General features: G+C 43.3%; 1 protein-coding gene across 6 annotated transcripts in view; it reads left to right on the forward strand.

Moving 5' to 3' along the window:
* CEP128 (centrosomal protein 128) overlaps window positions 1-24,770 on the forward strand; it is a 205,401-nt gene that overhangs the window by 169,039 nt on the left and 11,592 nt on the right. For all 6 annotated transcript variants that reach the window (XM_080974122.1, XM_080974123.1, XM_080974124.1 and 3 more), the window contains 4 exons: window positions 8,974-8,997; window positions 19,842-19,919; window positions 22,259-22,372; window positions 24,610-24,712. In XM_080974122.1, coding sequence (XP_080830248.1) covers window positions 8,974-8,997; window positions 19,842-19,919; window positions 22,259-22,372; window positions 24,610-24,712 — 319 coding nt within the window. The remainder of the gene's footprint in view (window positions 1-8,973; window positions 8,998-19,841; window positions 19,920-22,258; window positions 22,373-24,609; window positions 24,713-24,770) is intronic.

Genomic DNA, 24,770 nt, shown 5'->3' on the forward strand with positions numbered 1-24,770 from the left:
ACACCCATCGGTCCTCGGGGATCACGTGTCGTTTCTCCGGCGGCCCCTCTCCTTCCAGGTACTCCGGTTTATGCGAGAGAGCGTCTGCTCTTACGTTTTCCTCTCCGAGCACGTATCGGATTTCAAAGAAAAACTTGGAGAACTCCTGTGCCCATCGAATCTGTCTCTGGTTGAATACTCGTGCGGTTCTCCAGTACTCCAAGTTCTTGTGATCTGTGCAAACCTGGATCTGTTGTTGCGCCCCTATCAGTAGATGACGCCAACGACGAAAGGCCGCGTAGATTGCCAGCAGTTCGCGGTCATACACTGTATAGTTTTGCTCCGACTTGTTCAGTTTTCTCGAGAAAAAGGCACACGGTTTCCATTCCTGCTTGCCCCTCCCTGGCTGCAAAAGGACCGCCCCTACGGCTCTGTCGGACGCGTCGGTCTCTAGCCTCAGGGGTTTCTCCAGATCTACATGCAGGAGTTGTTCTTCCGATGCGAACACCTTCTTCAGTTTTTCGAAGGATTGCTGGGCCTCTTCTGTCCACACAAACTTCTTTTTGCTACTGAGACAATCCGTGATGGGCGCTGTCAAGTGGGCGAAGTTCTTGATGAACTTCCTGTAGAAGTTGCTGAACCCTAGGAACCTCTGTACGTCCTTCCGTGTTTTGGGAGCCTTCTGTTGGATTTCTGCCTGGGTCAGAGGAATGTGCCCAGCGTAGGCACCGGCAGATATTCCTGTCGACCTCCCCGCGTCTCCCAACCTCTGCTGATAAGCAGGCGAGGTCCGGCGATTCTTCTCAGATGTATGAGAGGAACACACCGTTCTTCCTCTCTCCCCTTTGGTGTCCCCAGGGAGGGGAAAGAAGCAGACAGAAAACTATTTACATCATTTATTTCTGCCTCTTACATCAGTACAGAGAAACATGTCTGCACTCAACAACAGCAAGAAGAAAAACTCCTCCCAAGTACATCCAGTACGGGTCATATGACACACACACACACTGAGCTAACATCCGGTGCTCAGTACAGAATGGACTGCCCCTTTGTTCCCATGGCAACAGTCACAAACATCCTGTCTGGCTTTCCAGCCACAAGCAGCTGGCTGAGCTGCTGGAGCCTTTGCTTGCTGCAGCATTGGTGCTTTATGGTAACATACTCCCCCTAAAGTATCAATGTGTGCTGCGAGCAAAGCGTCATCCAGAGAAGAAAACAAACAGTTGTTATATTTATAACATTCCCCTGTTGTTTCAGTTCCACCCTTGGAACTACCCGCCACTGGTTTAACCAATGTACCTCTCTGGTTGTCTGGCTTCCAAGGAATGAGTGCTTCTGCATTACCTTGGCTTGCTACTCTCTGTTGTGTCTTTGTCTCTGACTTAGACACTGCTTCAACCTGCTTTGAGTTGTTAACAATAGCAACACATGCAACAGCTAAGTTAGCAAACTCTTTTGAGTACCTCTTTGGTGGTACACCCTTTGTAACTCTCTCAGACCTGCGTATGAGGTTCTGATCCTCTGTGCTCACTGGTTCAACCTTTGGACTCTGTTGAGAACCAGTAGCTATCAGTGGTTCTTCCTTCACCTGTGAAGGTCTATCCATTGTGTGAGATTTCCTCTCAATGACTGTGACAACTGAGCTGTCTGAGCTATCGCTGTCATCATCAGTACTACTGAACTCAATAAGATCAAACTCATCATCATCATCATCATCGTTTCCTGTGGGAAATGTCTGTACTACCCGCTCTTGCTTTGGAGCACTCTCTAGGAACTTTGTGAGAATCACCTGACCAGATTCAGACAAAATTACTCTGTAGAGACCCTTTTCATAACCCACAAAAATGCCTCTGGCATTCTTTACTCCACCTGGAGCTTCTGTTCTCACATGAGACCCGAAAACCTTAAAATAGGCAACAGAAGGTTTTCTATTGAACAGCTTCTCAAAAGGAGAACATCCCAACTCTGTTGAGACCTTTCTCAGCCACACATGAAGATAGGACGCTAGTGATTCGGCCCAATATTCATGTGGCAAATGTGAACTCAGCAATTGCGCATTCATCCCCTTTTGCAATTCTTTGTTCACTTTCACACAGACCCCCCTGTCCCACGCTTCTTGCGAGACTGCGACTTTGTGGTCTATCCCTTTTCCATCCAGGAACTTCTGAAACTTCTGTAACAGAAAAACTTGCTTCTCATCTGTGAAAAGACAATCAATGTTAGCATCATGCATACTTTTAACCTTGTCACAAAACTCCTGAAACTTTTCTAAAGTTTCATGCGGTTTCTCCATTATATAAACCCAAGAATAATTTGTGAAACAATCCACACACACAAGGTAAAATCGTGCACCGCCTCTAGATGGTTCTAGAGGACCAATCACATCAGCATACACCCGCTGAAATGCTCTGTCGACCTTCTTGGTCTTGGTGCTCACACTGGTCACACCTGCTAGAGAGATTTCGTTAGAAACAGAGGAATTACATTTCATGTAATCACTTTGATCAAAAGTCAACAAATACAGTCCATCTTTCTCTTTGGCAGTAAGAAACAGTTCTCCATCTTTGTAGATCTTGCAGCTTTTAGCATCATAGGACAGTTTCAGTCCTTTCTTTGCAATCTGCGACACGCTCAGCAGATTAAATCTCAGTTCTGGAACGAGGTAGACATTGCTTATAGTCAAGTTCAGACTCTCAAGATACACAGTCCCAATTCCAGTTGCTTCCAACTCTTGACCGTTGGCCTGTTTCACAGTGAAGCTTTGCTTCTTCAACGTCGAAAATAGTCCTCTGTGCGGGCACATGTGAACCGTTGCGCCCGTGTCAATTATGAACGAGTTCCCAACATCTGGCGTGGTTCCTTTCGCCATCATAGCCTTTGCAGGTTTCACCTGGCACTTGGAATGGCTTTTGCCTGACGCCTCAGGCTTCGTAGAGCTGCTCTTTGCTCCTCTTGACTGGCGCGGCTTCTTACAGTTTCGCTGTAGATGCCCAGTCTGTCCACAATTGTAGCATCGGACAGCACTCAATGCTACACCATGCTCCCTAGTAGCATCAGCAGTGGGGGAATTAGAACTCTGTTCTTCCCTCCCCCTGTCTTTTTCTTCCAGTGCAGCAAGTCTGTCGTGTTCATTCAGGACCACAGCACAAACTCTCTCCGCGGTCAGCTGCGCGGCCGGTAGGGAACCAAGCTGACTGGCAACAACCTTGTAGGTGCGGCTAAGGCTGTTTATCATCATGAAGCAAAACACTTCCTCCTGAAGACGGAAATTGCGTTCCACCATCTGTTGACGCAGAAACTTCATTTCTGTCAGGTGCGCTTGAACATCTCCATCAGGCGCAAGTCTCAGATTGGTCAATTTCTCAAAATACAGCAACGCTGAAGAACCAGCATCTCTCTGATGCGTTGTACGCAGCGTGTCCCATACCTCTTTCGCATTTTCTAAATGCTGAACATGCACCAACTGATCATCTGAGACACACAGAATTATAGCAGTCCTGGCCCTTACATTCCGTGATTCCCAACCTCTGGTTGGTGCTGCAGGGATGGGGTTTTCAATTACATCAAAAAGCCTCTGATTCTGCAGCAGGGCCTTCATCTTTACAGACCAAGATGAATAATTGTCATTGGTTAAGGAAGGAGGGCAAGGCAAACCTCCCCCTTTCTTGGCATCCATCTTGAAGCCAAGCCTCTTTCACGCTGTCAAACAAACTGTAAAATCCAACAGTCGTTTTTTCCTTTCTCACGCAGCAAACTGCAAATTGTTTACGCTCTTTGCACCTGGCAGCTAAACTCAGGCTGCTTTGGAAAGTCCTTTCCAAGAGCTCGTAAACCTTGTAGCCAAAACATTCTCTGGTTTTGTTTCGCTTTCCCAGGCTTACACTCAGTGTCCAGCCCCTTTGCCAGTAACTTTCCAACTTTCCGTTACCTAGCAACAATGCATTTCAATAGGACTTCTTATCTACCACAAAAATTTGTGGAATGCAGGCTTCAGCCTTCAAGCTGCAGGCCTCTTCCTCCGGAGCTCTTGTTTTCTTTGAAACGCAGCTCCGTGAACCAGGGAATTAATCTTCCTGCGTTCACACTTTTAGCCCGAAATGCAGCATACCTTGAACTTTGTTGCTCTGGAAAACACCTCTTCTTTCCACCAGCTGTCTGTTGAGCCTTTGGCTGCTTTCAGACGCTTCTCTTCCTCCTTGGAGCAGAGGAGGACAATCCACCAGCCTCTCATGCAGAGGTCGATGGATCGAAACCATCCGAAGGCTGCCACTGTTGGAATTCTGCCTGGGTCAGAGGAATGTGCCCAGCGTAGGCACCGGCAGATATTCCTGTCGACCTCCCCGCGTCTCCCAACCTCTGCTGATAAGCAGGCGAGGTCCGGCGATTCTTCTCAGATGTATGAGAGGAACACACCGTTCTTCCTCTCTCCCCTTTGGTGTCCCCAGGGAGGGGAAAGAAGCAGACAGAAAACTATTTACATCATTTATTTCTGCCTCTTACATCAGTACAGAGAAACATGTCTGCACTCAACAACAGCAAGAAGAAAAACTCCTCCCAAGTACATCCAGTACGGGTCATATGACACACACACACACTGAGCTAACATCCGGTGCTCAGTACAGAATGGACTGCCCCTTTGTTCCCATGGCAACAGTCACAAACATCCTGTCTGGCTTTCCAGCCACAAGCAGCTGGCTGAGCTGCTGGAGCCTTTGCTTGCTGCAGCATTGGTGCTTTATGGTAACACCTTCCACTCCAGCACTGCCTGCACCTTGCTTGGGTCCATCGCTAAGCCTTTGTCAGACAACTTGTACCCCAGAAACTCGACTTCTCTGGCGTGAAACTGACATTTTTCCAGCTTGACCCACAACTGGTGCTTCTGCAGTCGTTGTAACACTTCCCTGACGTCTCTAACATGTTGCTCCTCATTGTCCGAATAAATTAAGACGTCGTCCAAGAAGGCTACGCAGTTCTTGTACAGCAGAGACCCCAACACGTGGTGCATGAAAGCTTGAAAACAGGCGGAGCCCGACTGTAATCCAAAAGGCATAACTAAGTACTCAAAGGCACCTAGGGGTGTGAACATTGTGGTCTTCCATTCGTCCCCCTCCCTCATCCTGATCAAATTGTATGCGCCCCTGAGGTCCAGCTTGGTAAAAATTTTGCCTTTCCTCACTCGCGTTAAAATGTCGTCAATCCTGGGCATTGGGAAGGTCACGGGTTCTGACACCAAATTGACAGCTCTATAGTCCACTACGAGCCTGGGTTTATTTGTGTCCTTTTTGTCCACAAAGAACACCGGACTGCCCCCTACCGCCTTTGATTCTCTTATGAAGCCTCTTTTCAGGTTCTTGTCAATAAATTCTCGCAACTCCTTCATCTCCCTGTCAGACATGGCGTACAGCTTACCCACTGGCAGCTGAGCCCCCGGAAGCAAGTTGATCTGGCAGTCAAAGGGCCTATGGGGTGGCAGTCTATCTGCCTCCTTCTCGCTGAAGACCTCCCGCAGATCTGCGTATTGTGGCGGCACCTCCCCTTTCCGCTCCACCGCCATCCCAGCCACCCTGGCCACGGTCATTCTTGGGGCTTCCCCCCCTAGACAGTGTTCCAGGCAGTAAGCTGACCCAAAGGTGACTGTCCTCTGATGCCACGCCACCACTGGATCATGTTGTGCTATCCAGCTCATCCCTAATATTATTGGGGGCCCTGCTAGTGAGGCGACGTGAAAGGCGATGGTCTCCGAGTGCCTGGACACCCTCATTCTCATTGGTGGGGTCTGGTGTGTCACTTCCCCTCCTAGAAGCTCCCTGCCATCAATGGTGGTCACTTGCAAGGGAAAATCCAAAGGCAGTAAGTGGAGCTGGTGCTCTAATGCAAAGTCTTTGCTGAAGAAATTACATGAGCTGCCTGAATCCAGCATCCCTTTCACCTTGACTGGGTGCCCATTCGGGAGTTCTAGCACCACTTCGATGGCTATTGCCGCCTTGGGGGGGTCTGGTTGGGGCACTTTTACTGGTGGCTGGCCTGGCTGTTGTGCCCCTTGATTGGCAGCCAAGCGTTCCCGTTTCCCTGTTCCTGTTCCTTTACCACCTCCTCCTCACCCCCTGCGTCTCCCACCATTCTTTGCCAGGCCTTTCTTTGAGGGCAGGCTCTGGCAAAATGTCCTGGCCGCAGGCAAAGGTAACACTTCTTGGAGGTTTTCCAATCCTTTCCCTCCTTTTTGCGCCCTTCGCTGGTGCTTGAAACTTCCCGCGCGTGTGCCCCATCTATTTCCATTGGCTCTGCTGGCGGGGAAGGCTGCCTTGGTATTTCAGGAATGCGGTAGTCATGGCAACGTTGCTCTCTCCCTTCCCGCCTCTCCTGGGCCCGCGCTTCCTGGCGCACGCCAATCGCAAGCACAGCCTTGGTCAGCTGATCCATCCCCTGTGGGCGGGGTGCGCGGGAAAGTTCATCCTTAACCGTTGGGGACAACCCCTCCTCGAATAACATCTGTATGGGTTCGGAGTCCAGTTGCCACCCGAGGCGGTGAACTATCATGGCAAAGCGCGACCAGTAGTCCCTAACTGACTGGCTCCCCTGTTTACAGTTCATCAATTCCCGCTTTGTCACACTTTTTTGAACATCAGTGGAAAACATTGCGTCCATTGCTTGGAAGAATTTCCTCAGGTCCTGCATGGCGGCATTCTGCGTCGCCATAAGGGGCCTGACCCATTCCCTGGCCCCGTCCTGCAGGTGACCCACAATATATGCCACCCGCGCCGCGTCGTCTTCAAAATCATCATGCTGCAATTCCAATGCGTACTCTATTTCCGTTCGAAACGCACTGTATTCTTGCGGCTTCCCCCCAAATTTGTGCACCAGTCCCGGTACCTTCCTTGCTATGGGGGTGGGTCTGACCTGTGCATCTTGAGACCGCCTTTCGTCCAGCCGCGCCGTCAGAATGGCCACATGCTGCTCCAACTCTCGGTTCCTCTCCACCAGCGTTTGCCCTCCAGCTGCTCCCCCCTGGGTGCTGGCTTCTCCGGGCTTGCTCATGATGCTGCCTGCCTGCTGCTGCGCACGAGCAACTTTCAGGGACTGACGGATTGCTGTGATGAGTATGAGTTACTCGTGCGTAAACTGGTGCCTATCTAGGCTAATTTGCCTTGTTAAACCTTTCTGACTGCACAGCCCTTTCTAATCATGACTGTCTCAGTCACTGGCAGAATCCGTCAGTGGGCGTTTCTTGAATCTCTTCCAACATAAGAGTTGTTTGACACCCAGTCTCCTCCTCCTCTCACTGCGCGGGAGCCTTCTGCGCAGGGAGGGCGTAGGTAGCGGAGGACCTGTCCCCTCCTCACTGAGTTCCAGTGAAGAGTCCGGGAGCCCTCTCTCCGATTTCCCCATCTGCCCACTTGTTCCTGGTGTTGCGCTTAAATGCTTCCCCCTCCACTGAGCTGCTTCTCCCCCTGCTGCTGGGTCCTTCTCCAGCATCATCTAGGAGCCTCCCCTTCGCCTCCCGCTCCGATGTCAGTTCCCTGACACGTGTGGAATGTATAATCTTTTTCCAAATTATTCACTATTTCATGCAGTGGGCTTTTTGAGACCCAACCCATTTGGTTTTTCCCAAGCAACTTCATCACCACACATTTGAGGGCCAAGGATCTTTTGTTTAGCCAGTTCCTCTTGCGCGAAGCTTCTCTGTGCACTGTTTCCATATTGTCTTTCTGTTTCCATTCCATTTGAACAGTAGCATGTTAAATATTTCTTACAGGGTAACCCTCAGCATATTGACTCAGAAATAAGTCCCACGACTACCTAGTCAGTGTGTTTTAGGACTGCAGCTTTAGATAACCCCATATGCAAAAGTCTCCCTCCTTCTTAACAGTGGTGAGTGCCAACTGAAATCTAGCCAAAACAGGATTGTAGGGAAGCAAGAAAGAGGGTATCCATGTGATCAGGGCGACCCCAAAGGAAAGAAATGGAAGGCATAAAGTAAGAATACTCCATATAGCCCAACGAGAACTGAACATGCTCGGTAGCTACGGAATGTTTAATATGGGAATGGGGTGGGGGAATAAAATGCCGTTCTTGCACCTCTTGCAAGAGTGCTTTGTTATCATCATCATCATCATCCTTAATGGGTAATGATTCATCATTCGAAAGTGGGATTTTTCTAAAATAAGAATGCATGGTCTACATTAACTGTGCACTATTCAAACCACAATTAAAATAGCTTCCCATTTTTCTAGCTTCTTTGTAGCTTCAAGATGATAAACAAGACTGGCCATGCCTTTCTCTAAACATATCCTCCAAGAGCCTGACTTATTGTGGGCTTTCAGGATTTCAGTTTGGGTTAAGGCAGCAAACCATTGTTAAAAGTTATTTTCAAATATAACGCTAAACCATAGTTTAGTAAGCAGAAGACTGTGGTGAGCCTTTGTCTCTCAAGCTCTTTTCTCCTCCCCTTGCATGGCTGTGAGGAAGCAAACAGAAGCATCTTTTTTCTGACCATGAATTAACTGTGGTTTTTCTTTAGTCCAGCAAGCTGAGGTTAGTTTAAACTATGGTCATTTGGAACAATCCAGGAACACAAAACAGTTTGAACTTGGCTTGTTTACAATAAACCATAATTTAAACTAGCCACAGTTTGTTGTTGTTGAACATGACAACAAACTGTGGGATCAAAAATCATTGTAATTAAAGCAGCAAGTTAGTTTATGCTTGTATGTGAGTGCTTGTAATCTCATGACTATTCCGGAGGATGGGAGAGTATCAGAGCCTAAGGCTTTCCTGAGCTTTTTCATGTAGTACCACCATAGAATATTTACATTAAAAGCAAAAACAAAGAAAGCAACAAACACTGATTTTGCTGTACAATGTAAAGGAGAGTCCTGTAGGGCTATCTATTGTATTAAGATATATACAGAGTATTTCACAGGTGTGTTTACGTATGCTCAAATTTCTTGAGATTATTTTCTTTATAATTTATTTTAATGTTTTCCTTATTTTCAGGAACGAATAACAGCGCTGGAAACGGTGAGTTCCATCCATTCTCTTTATTACAAATCTATTGCAGTTCTCACACAGGAATTTATACCGGATTTTTTTTTCTTCTAAGAAAATAGGTCTGGGATATTTAAAAGTAATTTTTCTAAACTATAAATCAACTCCTTAGAGGTTCTTGTTTGCCAGTTGGCTGCGATAAGCCAAATAAAATGTAAAAAGGCACAGTACATCCACATGAGGTCACTTCATATGGAAATGTGTTGGTAAAGTCAACCATATTTTATAGGTCAACTGGAAGTAAAAATTAGACAACAATTCAAATTCGTTTTTACTCGAAAATGACAAGTGTGCCTAAGTTTTAGTTTTAGTTTAGAAATTAAATAACATTGCCACAGGGAAGCTGAAGTCATCGAGTGAATTAAAATTGTAGAGCTTGAAGACACAACTTTGTCAACAAATGTGCTATTTACTTGTTTTGCAATTCCATCCAAGGGACAAATTATGGCATTGCTCCAGTAATCCTGCAGGGCCTTTCTGACTGCATGCAGAATGAAAGGAACATGTATGTGTGTTTGTGTGTATTGGTCTGCGATGTTGTACTTAAGTTGGACGTAGTTATTTATTTCATTAGGGAACTTCATCAAAATAAGTCCCAGGGTGGTTTACAACATTAAGCAGACAGTACAAAAAAAATGTTAAAATAGTAAAATCTACAAGTAAACAAACTAAATCAAAAATCTGAAAGACCCTCACAACCAGTAAAACAGTAAAACAGCAGCCGTTCATAAAAATTAAATTACCTTCCTCCAAACGCTTGGGTAAACAAATGTGTCTTGACACAGGAGTAGAAACCCAAATTCTGGAGTGGCCTCTGGGGGAAAGAATCCCATCGTCAAGGGAACATGACTGAGAAGGCCTCATCCCAGGTCAGCTGATATGGGGGGGAGACACTCCATCAAGTACTTGGGTCCCAACATATTTAGAGCTTTAAATGTCAACACTAGCTCCTTATATTGGGTCTGGTAATATACAGGCAGCCAGTGCAAATCGGATTAGTGTTTTTGTTTATAGGTTTAGAACAGTTGGCAGGTTTGTCACTGGTATGCACAGCTGTGCTTCTACCACACCTCACAGCAGCCTTTGGGAATACTCTGTGAGTTTGATTGACATTTGCAAAGACTCTTGGATCCTGCAAGCATTACTTCTTTATGCTTTTAACAAATTCCTCCCTCTAGAGAACTTGCATTCTCTATGCAATCCAACTGCTAGGTGAAGGACCAGCTATTTTTCCAGCAAAATAAATTATTGAATAAAGGTCACCCTGAAGACGAGAATCACAAGTTATGGCAAGTAGTTATCCCACTTTCCTACTAAAAGTATCTGGAGTAGTATACAAGAGAATAAAACCATATAACGTAATAAATAAAAAGTGTAAATACAACTATAAGCAAGAACTGGAAACATGATGCAACCAACACTTAAAAATGAAACAAAGAAACTAACAGCAGCAAGGATAAAAAGATGTTGCACCTTGAAAACTAGTAACAATAAAACTAGGTGTTACATATTAAAAGTCTTTTAAAATGAACACATCTTCAGTTTCTTGCAAAAGGAACAACATTCAAGAGTCCCAACACCATGACAGAAAAGACCCTGTCTCTCATTCTCACTCCCCAAATATCCCATGGTGGTATTGAGAGGCCTCTAACATTAATTTGGATTCCTAGGCAGCCCCTAAGCTGTTTAAAACTCTAAAGCCTAGAACCAGCTCTTTGAATTGAGCGGCAGTTACATATATTTTCCACACACTGTTTGTGATTACCAAATAAAAATATTATTAGACCACAAAATGGCAATTCACCAGTGAAGGATTATGATGGGGGGGGGGGAGCGGTTATGAATGGCAAGAAAATCCTTACCAGAGCTTATGCTTGCTACATGACTAATGGTTCCATCTCCAGCATCCTGTGATACAATCACCTTCCTAAAGCCTTCCTTGCCTGAGTTAAAGAATGGCCAGGTGAGCCACATCATATACAGTTATCCAGTCGTATTTTCTTGTAGCAGCTTGGGTTAATGGTCTCTTTTGCTAAAACAGATGTTCCGCGCTAATGGTCTAGTGGGCACCTTTTGATAATCTGTTGTGGGTGGACAGCTCAAGATAGCACTATTATTGCTTCCATCCCTTCAGATATTTCTATAGGACAAGACACTGCTCCACATAAGCATTTACTGAACTTAACCACAGGTGGATTGGGAATCTGAAGAGGGGGGTAAAGCATTCATTCACACATGGAAAAGAAGGCATGCTTTTAATATTATTAAAATGTATTCTAAAGACATCTGGAGTCTAGACTGAAAAGTTCAGTTATTCTGGCATGCAGGTTTCTCCTTATATTTCAGTGCCAAAAAATGCTTGTTTTAAAATTTATGGTGATTTACCCCCAACAAAAGAGTTATTTTCTAAAAGTACTGTTTGTTTTATTTTCTTGATGGCAGTTAATACTGATGCACACAACCTTTTGAACAATAGCATGAAAGTTACCCAATCTATGTACCCAGTTCTTCTGGCTGGGTTATTGGTTATGTTATTAGAACCTTAGCTCCTGGCCTCTACTCATTTTTTGAGTGTTAAGATTTCACTAGCCATCTGTTGGGAAAGGGGAGCAGGGGACTGGATCCAGCCATTCCTTGCCAGATTGGCAGAATCCAAGCTGTTTCGAGAGGACTTTAAAAGCCCAACGTGATCTGCACTCTTTATTGGAACCGAGGTTATTATTTCCTCCCCTTCATTCGATCTTCTTTTCACCTCTTTCTCTCCCACCTTTCGAAGAGGGATTTCCTGTTAGCTTACATGTTATGAATGATAAAGATAATATTAGTTAATTGATCACTATCACTAAAATTTGCGAGTCTCTTTGGCCAAACAAGTAAGTTGCCCAAGTTGATGTTGGTAAAGGCAGTTCTTTTTTTTCTGGGGGGATGCAGTGGTACGCATACCCCTAAACATATTGTGAATCTAAGTTTGGCCTCATTGAGGGGCAGTATTTAAATATGAGTAGGAAAATGAGAGTACCCCTAAACATTTTTTTTTAAAGAAAAAAAGCACTGGGTAAAGGTAATGGCCATTTAACTTTTATCTGGAAGCTGACCTGAGCAAATTTAATAAGTGAAGCGCTTGTTTTTCTCTTTGTTGCAATAATTTTCATTTTCCAGAAAAGAAGAAAAATGCATGCATATATATTGTATCTGACAGATAGGAAGTTAAAAATGTATATGTTCGTAATATATTTCAATAGTTAATAAAAATATGCATAACGGATATTAAATCACAAAACATGTCTTTCTAGCAACAACTATTTACAATATATGTTCCAGTAACTAATAAACATGTTCCATTTCCTTCCTAAGTCTTGTGCTGGATAGTTTCTATTGCATCTGCATATTATTATCCAGTTTCTTCATTTCTACAACATGATCTGCATACATAATTAATTAGATGCAATGAAACCCAGCTTCAATTCCATCATTTTCTTTTTCATGTCTTGCTTCAAATTTTGCAACTTCCTTACAAATTCTGTGTATTCATTCCTAAATGTTCTTTTCTTTTAGATAACATTTTCAGGCATGGTTGCCCATTCTGACGGGATTAATTTTATAAGGATAGATGCAGTGGTTTTCACACAAGGCAGCCTTCATCATGGGGCGGGGGCAATTTGGTGATTGTGGGGAGAGATAAAAGGGACTCACTTCCCGCCCAGTGGTTTTGTTTGTGACCACTGAGTTGATGGCATTCTGTAGGTGCTGCAAGAAAAGTGTTTTGATTTGAGGAGTAGGCTGTTATCTGCACTTAAAACTTCTGTCTCATGAACCTATACAGTGGTACCTTGGTTCTCAAACACCTTGGTACTCAAACAACTTGGAACCCAAACACTGCAAACCCAGAAGTATGTGTTCTGGTTTGGGAACTGTTTTCAGAAGCCAAACGTGCTCCGTTTTGAGTGTTACGCTTCTGATTTGAGTGTCACACTTCCGTCTGTTTTTGCTATTTATTTTGCATTTTTGTTTTTGTGGTTCTTTTTTGTTGTTTTTGTGACTGTGTGGAACCCAGTTCAACTACTGATTGATTGATTGATTGATTGATTGTGTGACAGCAGTACATTGTCTATTGCTTTCATTTTATGGATCAATGGTCTCGTTAGATAGTACAATTCATGTTGAATTGCTGTTTTAGGGGTTGTTTTTAAAAGTCTGGAACAGATTAATCTGTTTTGTATTACTTTCTATGGGAAAGCGTGCCATGGTTTTGGAATGCTTTGGTTTTGGAATGGACTTCTGAAACAGATTAAGTTTGGGAACCAAGGTACCACTGTACTTTGCCCATCCAAACCTTCCACAGCCTAAGCTGCTTCTGGGCATTGATGGGTAGCTTCAGAGAGAGGGATACTTCATTCTGTCTGCCCTGCATGTCCCTTGGCCCTCCTCCCTTACTTCTCTGACGCTTCCCTGAACAAGAGGTACTAGTACGGACTGTGCAAATACATATCCTGAGGCTGGTGGAGGTGTGGTGCCCTGAAAACTTTCCCCTGCCCAGCCCAACTTGCACATTTCCCAGGGGTGTCTGTTTGGCAACTCTTGGAATACTGATTAGATGGATCTTCTGCATCTAACCAGGACTGGGTCCCAGTCTGTACTTGGATGGAAGAATCCAGGGGAACCCTGTGTATGACACCTTGAATTCCGTCATGGGGGAAAGGTGGGGTAGAAATGTAATTTATATAATTAGACTACTCTTCCATCTCTAGCGTTTGGGTATGAAAATAACTTTGTGAAGAAGGCTACTTTCTCTCCCTGAGGCCCAGTATATTTAGTAGATTCTGGCAGGAACTTTTAATGAATTCATTTGGGCCTGAGTGTAGACGTTTTACATATATCACACAGTTCTTGATGTATAATCTAGCAGTTGCTTCAGAAAAAACACAAAACCTTTTTGGGTCACCTTTAACATTACATCTTATTCAAGCTGTAAGTAACTGCCTGTTCCAGTGCATTACTGTTGCTTTAAATTATGGGCACACTTCTTATGGATTATACCCTGGGGATTTCTTAGTTGGCCTCCAAACCTTCTCTACTTTTTAAAAATACTCACAGCCTACAGATGATCACTTGTATTTAACCAGCTCAGGAGATTGGAGGCTCTTGTTTGTTGTCTGCACACTTACTATGCATTAAATATAAAACCGAGCCTTATGAACAGCATAGACAAGCCCAGCTTGTTTTATATTTGTGTTTATCAAATATCAAATATCACTGTGGTTTCAAGACTAAAAATAAAATGCAGCTTCTGACTTTGATTTAGACCTGTCCCTGGGGGACAACAGCCCAGAGCTGCCTATCACTGCAAATGCATCAATATAAGGAGGATTAACTGTTCATTTGCTCTTTAAACATCGAAGTGTTTATATGAAGTCATGGAAAATGAGTAATTTGTTTTATCATTCTCTCCGAGAACATAGAACACCTCTTAGAAAGTAAATAATCTTTTATGTTAAGAAAACAAGGGAAGATTAATAGCATTCACTGCCATGATGGAGCAGGGTGCTTTTAACTAAATTACCACCAATGCTGCTTCTATTGGTACAACTGGAACCGTTGCCACTTATCAGCTTCATCAGTGTGCTGTATCAGTGCCCTTTGTTCCCTGTTAAATAATGAGCAGACAGACATGATTGCTCTCTTCAGGATTAGTTGTATGCATTATGGCACATCCTTTGCAGTTTCTGGGAAATAATTAGCGGTACTTAATTGCCCTCTGTGTCAGGTGTTCCCCCCATCCTTTTTAGCACTTTGTTCTGCATGGCTAAACCTATCTCTTTTAATAGAGAAGAGTGCTGTCATTAATGATACAAATATGGCACTTAATCCATATTAAGGAGGTTGCTGTGTGTGCCACTAAATTATTGTTGCACCACTTCCGCAGGTCAGCTAAAAACATGACTTTTTCCTTCTTTTAACATGCGCTTTTGCCCTTCGGTCCTTCTTTTCTTCTTCACGGCAAGGAAAACTTACCTTTTTGCAGATTTGTTTCCGGACACGGTTGTATTTGTGTCCTTCATAACGAGACTGGAATTCTACTCCTGCAGCCTCCTTCAGAAATTACCCTGCTGTCTTCCAGCTACCTGCTAAGCTGAAGTTTGGACTCACATGCATGCTTTTGTCCGTAGAGAAAGACATGCCAGTGTTGTGGCTGGTGCTGTCATAGTTAATGCGAGGCTGCGCACTACATTTCAGCTGCTGGGATCACATAGCAAAGATCACTGTTCTCGTTTTTCAGCCAGCTTAAATCCTCCTACCACGAAAGTTCCCAGTTGTATATATAATGCTTTAAAAAGTTTTGAAAACCCAGGAATTGTGGACTGTGTAGGGCAGTTCAAGTGTCAGCTCTGAATTTCACCATTGGCTGCAACACAAACACAGGTTCCCACCTCAATTGCTAAGTTTGCTTAAGTAGCCTCTTTGGGAACAGAAACTCTTAACCAGAACCTGACGTTTCGATGGATTCGGTTACTTGCCAACTTTCATAATGTAAACCCTTAATGTGTCTCTGACTAGGGGGAAAGGAACAACATTTAAGGGGGAGTGATTTTGTTCAAAGTTTGTAGCTCCTGAGTTTCTTTCATGTGGCAGAATGTCCCTGAAGCATATTGTCCCCTCCAAGATGACTGCTGAGCATTTGGGTTGGTTGTTCTGTTTCACACAGTTAACTTTCCCATCATTTAAAGCTGCAGTGAGAAGCTTGCTGAGAATCTGCTGCCTCTTTTCAGATACCCCTCAACCTTTTCGAGCCCTTACGAAGACCAGGGCTACAAATGGCTCTGGGAAGAAGTAGCAAACCATGCAACTCATCATAAATTAATGGAGTGGAAAATCAAGGCTTTGATGAACATAAGGCCACTATAAATGAAGCATGCAATATGAATGAGTGCAGCTTCTTTGTGGGAGAGGCACAGTGGTGGGCAATTTAATGAGGGAGAGACATGGACAGACACCTCCGAGCAGTTTTTTTTTTAGCTTTGGAAAGAAAAGTTAAGGAAGGGCCTTAGGAGAGAGCTCTTAGTTGATCATTGCAAGATATTCAACTAGTATATTACAAGTTGTGGCCAGATTTTTTTAAAATTTGAATATACTTTTGATAGACCTAGAGATTCATAGTAGAACTGTAAATCTCAAAGTATGTATATTGATCAGATCAATGTGTGATACTTCAGTCTTTTATGTAGTCAACAACAACTTATTACCGCTGCTTCATTTTTGCTTGAAAAGATTGGGTGGTATTTAAACAGGTTTTGCACAGAGTAGACCTATTGCAGTTAATGGACCTAACATAGTCTAATAACAATAATAACAGTAACAACAATAATATATTTATAAGTAAAATAAAAAATATAATATAAAATGTAATTGAATGCCACTCATTATTTTTGTCAACAACGATTTCTGTGCTTGCCCTTTTCATAGTTATGTTTTACTTGGTTTGGTGGTAGGCTACACTGATAACAGGTAAAGCCAGGCTTCCTCAACCTTGGCCCTCCAGATGTTTTTGGCCTACAACTCCCATGATCCCTATTTAGCAGGACCAGTGGTCAGGGATGATGGGAATTGTAGTCTCAAAACATCTAGAGGGCCGAGGTTGAGAAAGCCTGGGTAAAGCTGTTTTGAAAGTGATAGGGTGCATGTCCGAGCCATAGCTCTGTGACAGAGTGTGGTGTTTGCCTCCTAGGTGGGTCATAAGGAACGGGTTAAATGAGTGTGAAGTGATTGACCAGAGGAAACAGAGGGGAGGAGTTAGAGTGAGAGGCAGAGTTGTGCGGAAGTCAGTTGAGGGTTGGGAGTTGGAGAAGGAAGAGGGAGGTTAAGTCTGTGGGTTGGTCGAGTTGTGTTGTGAGAGGAACTGTTAGGTGGAGTCAGATAGTTAGTTGGGATAATCAGTTTCAAGTTGTTAGGAACGAATAGGACAGTTAAGGAACTAAGATTAAGAAACTGACAAGAGAAATTAACTGAAACCATAAGCTTGTTCATGCCTATAAAATAAACTTGATTATTTGTTAATGTTAACAACTGACTGGACTCCGTGTGTACCCTTGAGAAATGGGTTGGTGGCAGCAAAGAAAGCAATTACAGTGGTGGCACAGGGTCACTAGACCGTCAAACGTCCGGGGACCCTGTGTGATCGCCACACAGAGCATCTCTGCCTTGTATGCAGAAGGTCTGCAGCATCCCCGGGTTGGGCTGGGAGAGACTCCTGCCTGAAACCCTGGAGAGCCACTGCCAGCCAGTGTAGACAGCAGTGAGCTAGATGGACCAATGGTCTGACTCTGTACAAAGCAGCTTCCTATGTTCCCGTGTCTTACCTGGAAGAACTTATCATCTGTTTGCACTGATTTTATTTTGGATTATCTGGTTTGTTTTTTAGGTCAATGCTTTCGCACCCCTCTTCTTGTTGGAACTTGGTTCTGTGCATCATGTTCTGTGCGTGTTCCATCCTGTGACTTAATTTGTTAATGTGGCTTCGGAAGTAGCAAGGAGCAGACATTCCTTTTTCATAGAGCTTTTTTCGGGTGGGGAGTGGGCTGCAAGTGTTCAGATCCATCTCAGCAAACCAGATGTATAATGCCACATCCCTGCATCCAAGTCCCAGTGTTGCCCCAAGGATGACTTAGATTCAAAGGATTAACAAGTTACCCTACATGGTGGAGGGCTGGGGGTTTATGAGAAAAGCCAAAGCAAACTCTAGTTGGCTAGAGAAGAGCATGAACTGATATCCCAGCTGAGAAATGGAGGGAGTCAGAGAAAAGCAAACTGAAAAACTTTGTTTTCGGTAGCTGCACAGAGCAGAAGGATTTTGTTTCCATGCACTTGCAGCAAGGGAAATCTGATGGGGTAGTAAGGGAGAAGAAAGGAAAAAACAAAGAGGCAGAGGTGTCATACAACAGAATCTCCCCCACAGCAGAAATGAGGAAAAGCACTCAAAGCAAAGGCAATGTCTGTGGGTTTTGAAAGAAAAGGTGTGTGTGTTTGTGTGTGTGTTGGTGAATGTGGAAAAAGCTTTGCAACAGAACTGATACCCACTGACACCATATACAGGAAGGAAATCAACAAATTGAAAGTTAAATGCAAAAATTACTGATTGAGAAACAAAACTTTCCAGCATGGTGACTTCATGGATACCATGGAAATGTCAACATTTCAAAAGATGCAATGAGCCTCCAGAGCCAAAAACATAAACCAAAGACATAAACCAATATTTAAGTATGTTCCAGACTTAAACATATAGAGCATACTGTTGTGAATAGCTCACTGTGTTTTGGAATGGTTGTAAATATTTCCACAAAAAAAGGCTGCCGTTAATGAGAAATAAATATCAAATATTGGTTTGCTGGTGATATATGCATTTCTGTTTCTTAGGTTGGGAGTTTTAAATACTATAAAATTGCAAATGATGGACATTTGTTAGGTAATGTTAGTTACGTGGATTTGCCTTTCACAGCATACTCACTGCAACAATTTGTTTTAATTATTATGAGCAAAAAACTATTTAAGTCATAACTATCTTAGCTTGAGCAGTTTGGACTGTTACAGCACCTTGGTTTGAAGTCACAAGGGCCTGAGCTTTTAATAAGGTGTTTTTGTATGGCAGGTAGAGAACTATGCTGCAGTACTTGATGCATACTGCTGAGACAGAACAATATTTTACCTGAACTGCAAACCCATCGTTCCACAACCTAACCACTGGAATTAGTGTATCTAGGGAAAGTTTTAGTTTTCAACAATCCAGCAACAATTCATCAATCAGTTGCTGAATGAAGTAGGGGAACACAGAATTCTGCAAAGCATCTTCCTTGTATGATAATCTAGAAATGAGATATCTGCTATCAGTATTTTTAAAATTGTATCGTGCTATTTTGATTTTGTGTCTGGCACCTTATATATGCTGAAAAAAAGGTGGGATGATAGATAATTGTTCAAAACATGCATGGGATCTCAAATTCCTGCATCTTTTCATGAGTATCCGTCTGCAGTCCCTCCATCTATTTTGACACTGGCTGCTAACATGTTCACATTGTTTTGATGCCATTTCCCTTGCTGTCCTCCGTGTCCCCACTGCCATTTATTTATTTATTTATATTTAAAATTATTTATAAACCAATTACTTTTTTTAAAAAAGAATCTCTTAAGCACTGCACAGTATATAATCCTATGGCTGTTGCGACCCACGTCGATGATGCATTCTCTCTGCATTTGAGCTGTCTGGTATCAAAGACATTCACAGACAAAATCCTGAGGGTGGCCACAGCCAATTGTAGGTCAAAGAGGGGAAAGACTGTGGGGGCAAAGGAGGAGGAGCAGGAAAACAAGGCTAAAAATCAGCAGCAGCAGCCTAGGGAGCCAAAGAGTTGCTTGGGGAACCACAAGATGAACAGTCCGATTTCGCTTTGTGCTGGTGGTACAGTACTTGGGGTAAGTGATTCACAGTTACTGTAAGAACAACATTTCCACAAGTGGAATAGCTAACAATTAAGCACATCCATAGTGACTACCCAAAAATTTCCAAAGCAAGGGGCCCTTCAGTGCTAAGGATCCGCTTCCAATAGTTCTTCCTTCTTCCAGCTCTCTCCTACCTTATTTACATGCATACTTTGTGTGATCGCTCCCCATCTGCTTCCTGGACTGGAGACAACATCCACCATCCTATGAATTTCAATGCTGGTTTATTCATATAGGTACTTCCTGGATATAGTGCTTTTGAATAATTATAAGTGTAGAAAATAAATAAGACCAAGTTATATGGATATATCTTTTCTTCTGTTCTTCAGAGTACTCGAGTGGCTTTGGATCATCTGGAGTCTGTTCCTGAGAAATTGAATCTTTTAGAAGATTTCAGAGATTTTGGAGTGAGAATGTTTTACCATCTCTTTTTTGTTAGAAACTGTTCGGCATTCCCCTGCACCAGTGGGAAATATATTGCGCTGGGGGCATAAAGTGTAAAGTCTGCTTTGACAACGGACTGTATGTGGCGCTACCCTGATCCTGGTCTGAAAGCTCCAGCTGGTGTAAAATGCTGTAGCTTAGATGGTTGATGGGAATAGACTACTGCCTGCTCATAACTCCTGTGCTTAAAAACTTGCATTGTATTGGTTTTCCATATAGTGCCAGGCCACGTCAAGGTTCTTTTACATAAGTTACAACTTAACAACTCCAGGATAGCTTAAGGACTGCATCCTTATGCGCCTGCTTGATCAATGAAATACTTAGGGGAGTGACTTTTAGTGGCCCTCCGTGGCTCAGATGCCCAGGTCATAACCACCAGGAGCTGTGTGTGTGATATTGTGGGCCCAATTCTGTGGAAGCTTCCCAGCTTGGTGAAGACGTCTTTATTTCAACAGACATTTGGACATTTTAAATTAGTCTCTCTCCTTGTATGGTTAACATTAACGGATTTTATCTGTTTTGTAACTTCATTGTACACCGCTTAGAAACTGTGCTGTTAAGCAGTATATGAATGGGTGAAATACATCAATAGATAGTATCACTTTTTAACCTTTTCTTTTATTGATATTTCATTAGATTTTGAAGTGTAGGTAAACCTGAATGGCTTGCTCTGTGAACTAGGGGAGGTTAACCTGTGGCCCTCCAGATGTTTGACCACAACTCTCATCATTCCTGATCATTGGTCAGGAATGACTGGATTGTCGAACGGCATCCATGGGGCCAAACGTTCTCCAGCCCTGCTGTAAATGAATTCCCTTTCTGCCCCCATCACTTTATCCAAATCAAAGAAATCCTTCCCAAGTACAGTCCTCTGCCCTGGCTTGAATCCCAGTTCATAATACAGAACTACCTGATAACGGTACAGCAATTTAAAGTTTACTCAAATTAAATAGCTGAGGATTATGTCTTCTCTTTGCCAGAGTTTTTGATCTGTTCACAGTGTTTCAATAAGCTGATTTTTTTTTTTTAATTAGTGTGGCACCAGCTCTTAGTTGTGTTAATATTTGAAAAGAGGTAGATTTTGTTTGGACATGATGGCATTCAGTCTCCAAGCACTGCTTCCCAAATGATGACACACTGGATGCTTGTGGTTTCACAGCTGGCGTTACCTATTGATAAGCCTACAAAAACTGCAAAATCAATAGGAAAGGTGTTTGAATACCAAGCTTTGTTCATTACATTGGGTAAATACGCCATTCCATGGTGGGGACAAAATTCATGCCAGATATTTAGCATGCAAAATACCAGAGCACCACTATTCCATTGTTTGCTTTTGTTAATTAGCACTGTGTTTCACACATGACATAGGTCACAAGGCTCTAAACAATCAGTGTACTTAAGCAATTCAGAAGTACCACTAGAACAAATTAGTTCACTAAGTACAGATTGATTTTTTAAAATGTCATTTCAAACAGGTGCTTAATTGCTCTGCTGAAGACCGAAACATTTCAAAGAAATGCAAGGTGATTTCCTCCATCCCCTTAGTACAGGTGTGGGAAACCGTTGGCCTTGCAGATGTCACTGAAATTCAACTCCCATCATCTCTGGCCATTGGCCGTGCTTGCTGGGATTGATACTCTGCAACTTTTGCAGTTGTCAAAGGTTCCCCACATCTGCCTTAGAAAGTAGAATCAAAGGTCTTTCATGTATTACATTGTCCAAATGTTGGCAAAACAAGCAGGGAATAAGAGTATTCTATGAAACTGACACCAAATTAGAGCAGAACGGCTTTCTCTGTTTAGCATTCTCTGGTGATTCCAGTGTTGGGTTGATTAAACACAACCACCTCTAGGAGGCCAGAGCACTGGTCCATAGATACTCACTGCCAACTCTCATTTTTGCCCAGAGAACATTCCTATGGGTCAGCAATCTAGCCCGTACACCTCACCCCCTTGCATTTTGCCAGGGCATTGCCTGTGACCCCAGAACTGAAGACTGCCCCATTGCAGAATCGGAGAGCGAAAGTTCAAGATAAGAAGCAATTGTCCTTTTAAATAGTAGCAGTGTTGTGCTTGCTGCTATGCAGCATACAGAAGTTTCAAGGCCAGAGGGCCATCTCTTACAAATCCTACTGAAGCCACAGGTTCTCCAGTAGAGCTGGGGTAGTCAGCATGCTGTGTGCCAGATATAGTTGGACTACATCTCCCATCAACCTTGGCCATGGGCTCCGTTGGTCATTTTGTCTTTTTAAATAACAGATAACCATATTTTGCCCATATTACAAAGTTCTCTTTTATTTCAGGATTCTTACAATCAGACAGACAATATTGAAGACCGATATAGTAAATACAAGGAAATTATGGGCTCCTTACATCAGCATCTGGAAGATTCAAAGCGCAGACTTGAAGATTTCAGAGTAAGTTTACCACCACTTTCTTTAAGCCTTCCTTTGTATTTGAAGCTACTAGAGAAATACACACTAATCACTAGAGCTCTTGATAGCCCATAATCACTTACAGCAAAGTGCCCATTCTATTCAATTGAAGAATATAAATACATACAATACAGCTTGCTAGGTCAAAGTAGTCTCCTAAACACGAGCACTCTGTCTCCATCACTCACCAAGGAAAACTCTAAAATTGGGTAAAAAAGGAGATTGTCGTCCCTCGTTTGTGGGTCCCAGGCATTCTATAACCTGATTTAGCCTGAGTATGGAGCTCCCTCCACAAGTTTGTCTAAGCGTAAAAAAAGGAAATAATATGTCATGCAGCACAAATAAACTCTTGTGAAGGATATTCTTCTGAAAGTCATAAACCTACTGCCTTATGAGAAAGGATATGTCCTCCATGCTGTATTATTAGTTCTTTAAATCTCCGTGATGTTGTAAATTAAAAAGCCCTTGCTGGCAGGGCAGACACTCCAGCCTCTCCCTCCACCCCATCATACTTAGAGATGGGTGAACTGAGCCTGAAAATAGGGCTGCCATACATCCGGATATTCCCAGACATTACCAGGATTTCAAAGGCAATATTGACATGGGGGGGGGGCGTTTCTTGGATCTTAGGCAAGTCAAAATCACGTTTTTGGGTTTTGTCTGACAAAAGCTCAACAATTTCGGTGGTTTCCTTAAAAAGAAAGGCTCAACAATTTTGGGGTCTTCCTAAAAAATAAAAGCTCAATATAGGAACCCTACTAAAATCAATTGGTCGCTGTACAAGCTGAAGAGTTGAGAAATGAGTTTTCAAGTGTTGTTCTCCATCTTAGGATGTGCCAGTAGCAACTCAAGATCATGGGTTGTGACAATTTGGGCTACCTAGGAGCTATGTGTAAAAATGCAAGCAGACCTGAACATTTCAGGAGCAAGGAGCCCCATGGCAGTCTCAGACAGTGGGTACAGACAGTGCTGGCAGCAACCATAATCTCAGGCTGCAATAGACGAGCACAGTCCAGAAGACCCCAGTGGTGGTTCTGCAGAGCTGCCTTGCAGTCTGAGGTCATGGGTGTTGGCAGCACCTAGGATCTCAGACTGCAAAATGCAGGCATGGTCAGACTCTTATGGCCTTGTGCTCCCTGAGATCACAGGTGCTGATAGCGCTACCAACCCAGATTCTGGGGCGTGCAGACTTCTGCCCTTTTTCAGCCAGAGATTGCGGACACTTAGAAACTTCACAGTCTCTAGCTGCAAATGGTGAAGGTGATTAAAAGCCTCAGTACAAGTAGTGCCAAGTTTGAAGGGGCTTGACCAATCAGGATATGGTACCATCATCACTAATCATCTATTCCTTCTCCCTGTTTAGACTAACCATTATGACTTGATCTATACTGGATATTAAGAACCCAGTTCAGTGCTGAGTACAGAACAGAGTTTCATTTTTGTTTAGCCTTTTATGAGCACAAGAGGAACTAAACCATGGTTTGGGAACCTTTGGTACTCCGGATAATGTTGGGCTCCCAATATTTATCAACCCCAGCTAGCATGGCCAATGGTCAAGGATGATGTGAGTTGTAGTCCGATAGGATCTGGAATGCCACAGGATCATCCACTCTGCTTGATGGTTTACTTTTCTCTCATTTGTTTGCCAATAGGACAAAATGATTCAGATGTATATGTTTATTTCACACACTTGCTTGAAACAGGGCAGAAAATAGCTTTTCATTGCTAACTTCTTTTGATCACCTTATCTGCCCTAAGGCCAGAAATGAACTGAAAGGGTCTACTTCTGTATTCTTTATGTTATGTTAAAAAAACACCCATCCTTGTATGTGTGTGTCTGTGCTTTCTAGGGCTGCCCCATTCATCACCTTGTGCTGCTTTGCACGTTTAAGATCCGGGGGGGGGGGGGACAACAAGAGTGATATTCCCATTTATTCCACAGGTTGCAGCAAGAATGCACAGAACTCACAGTCGCACGTACAGAGGGTGACCTCCCCCAGAATTCTAAATGTTGACAGTGACGCAGAATCTGGGAGGAAATCAGATTTAATGCTAACTACTAGATTTACATTCTGAACAGTGAAACCAGATTTTATCAGTTTAAAAGAATTCTGCCACATTATATAACCCTGGCTCTAGGCTGCTTTTAATCTTAAAGATAAAAAGGAAATACATCAAAATCAGCTCTTTCATAGCAGGAATTTCATCCCCTTTCACAGGATAAGAAAACAGTTGCTGACATTTCTGCTATACAGAGTACGTCTTCCAACTGGCGAACTAACACCAGCTTTATGTCCAGCTCCCTGCTTTCCAATTCAGGATGTAAGTACTGATCACCCATAAGGAATCTCCATAAGACTGTTCAGGTGACCTCTTTTAG

Source organism: Podarcis pityusensis (genome assembly GCF_964106645.2).
Source record: "Podarcis pityusensis genome assembly, chromosome: 1".
NCBI lineage: Eukaryota > Metazoa > Chordata > Lepidosauria > Squamata > Lacertidae > Podarcis > Podarcis pityusensis.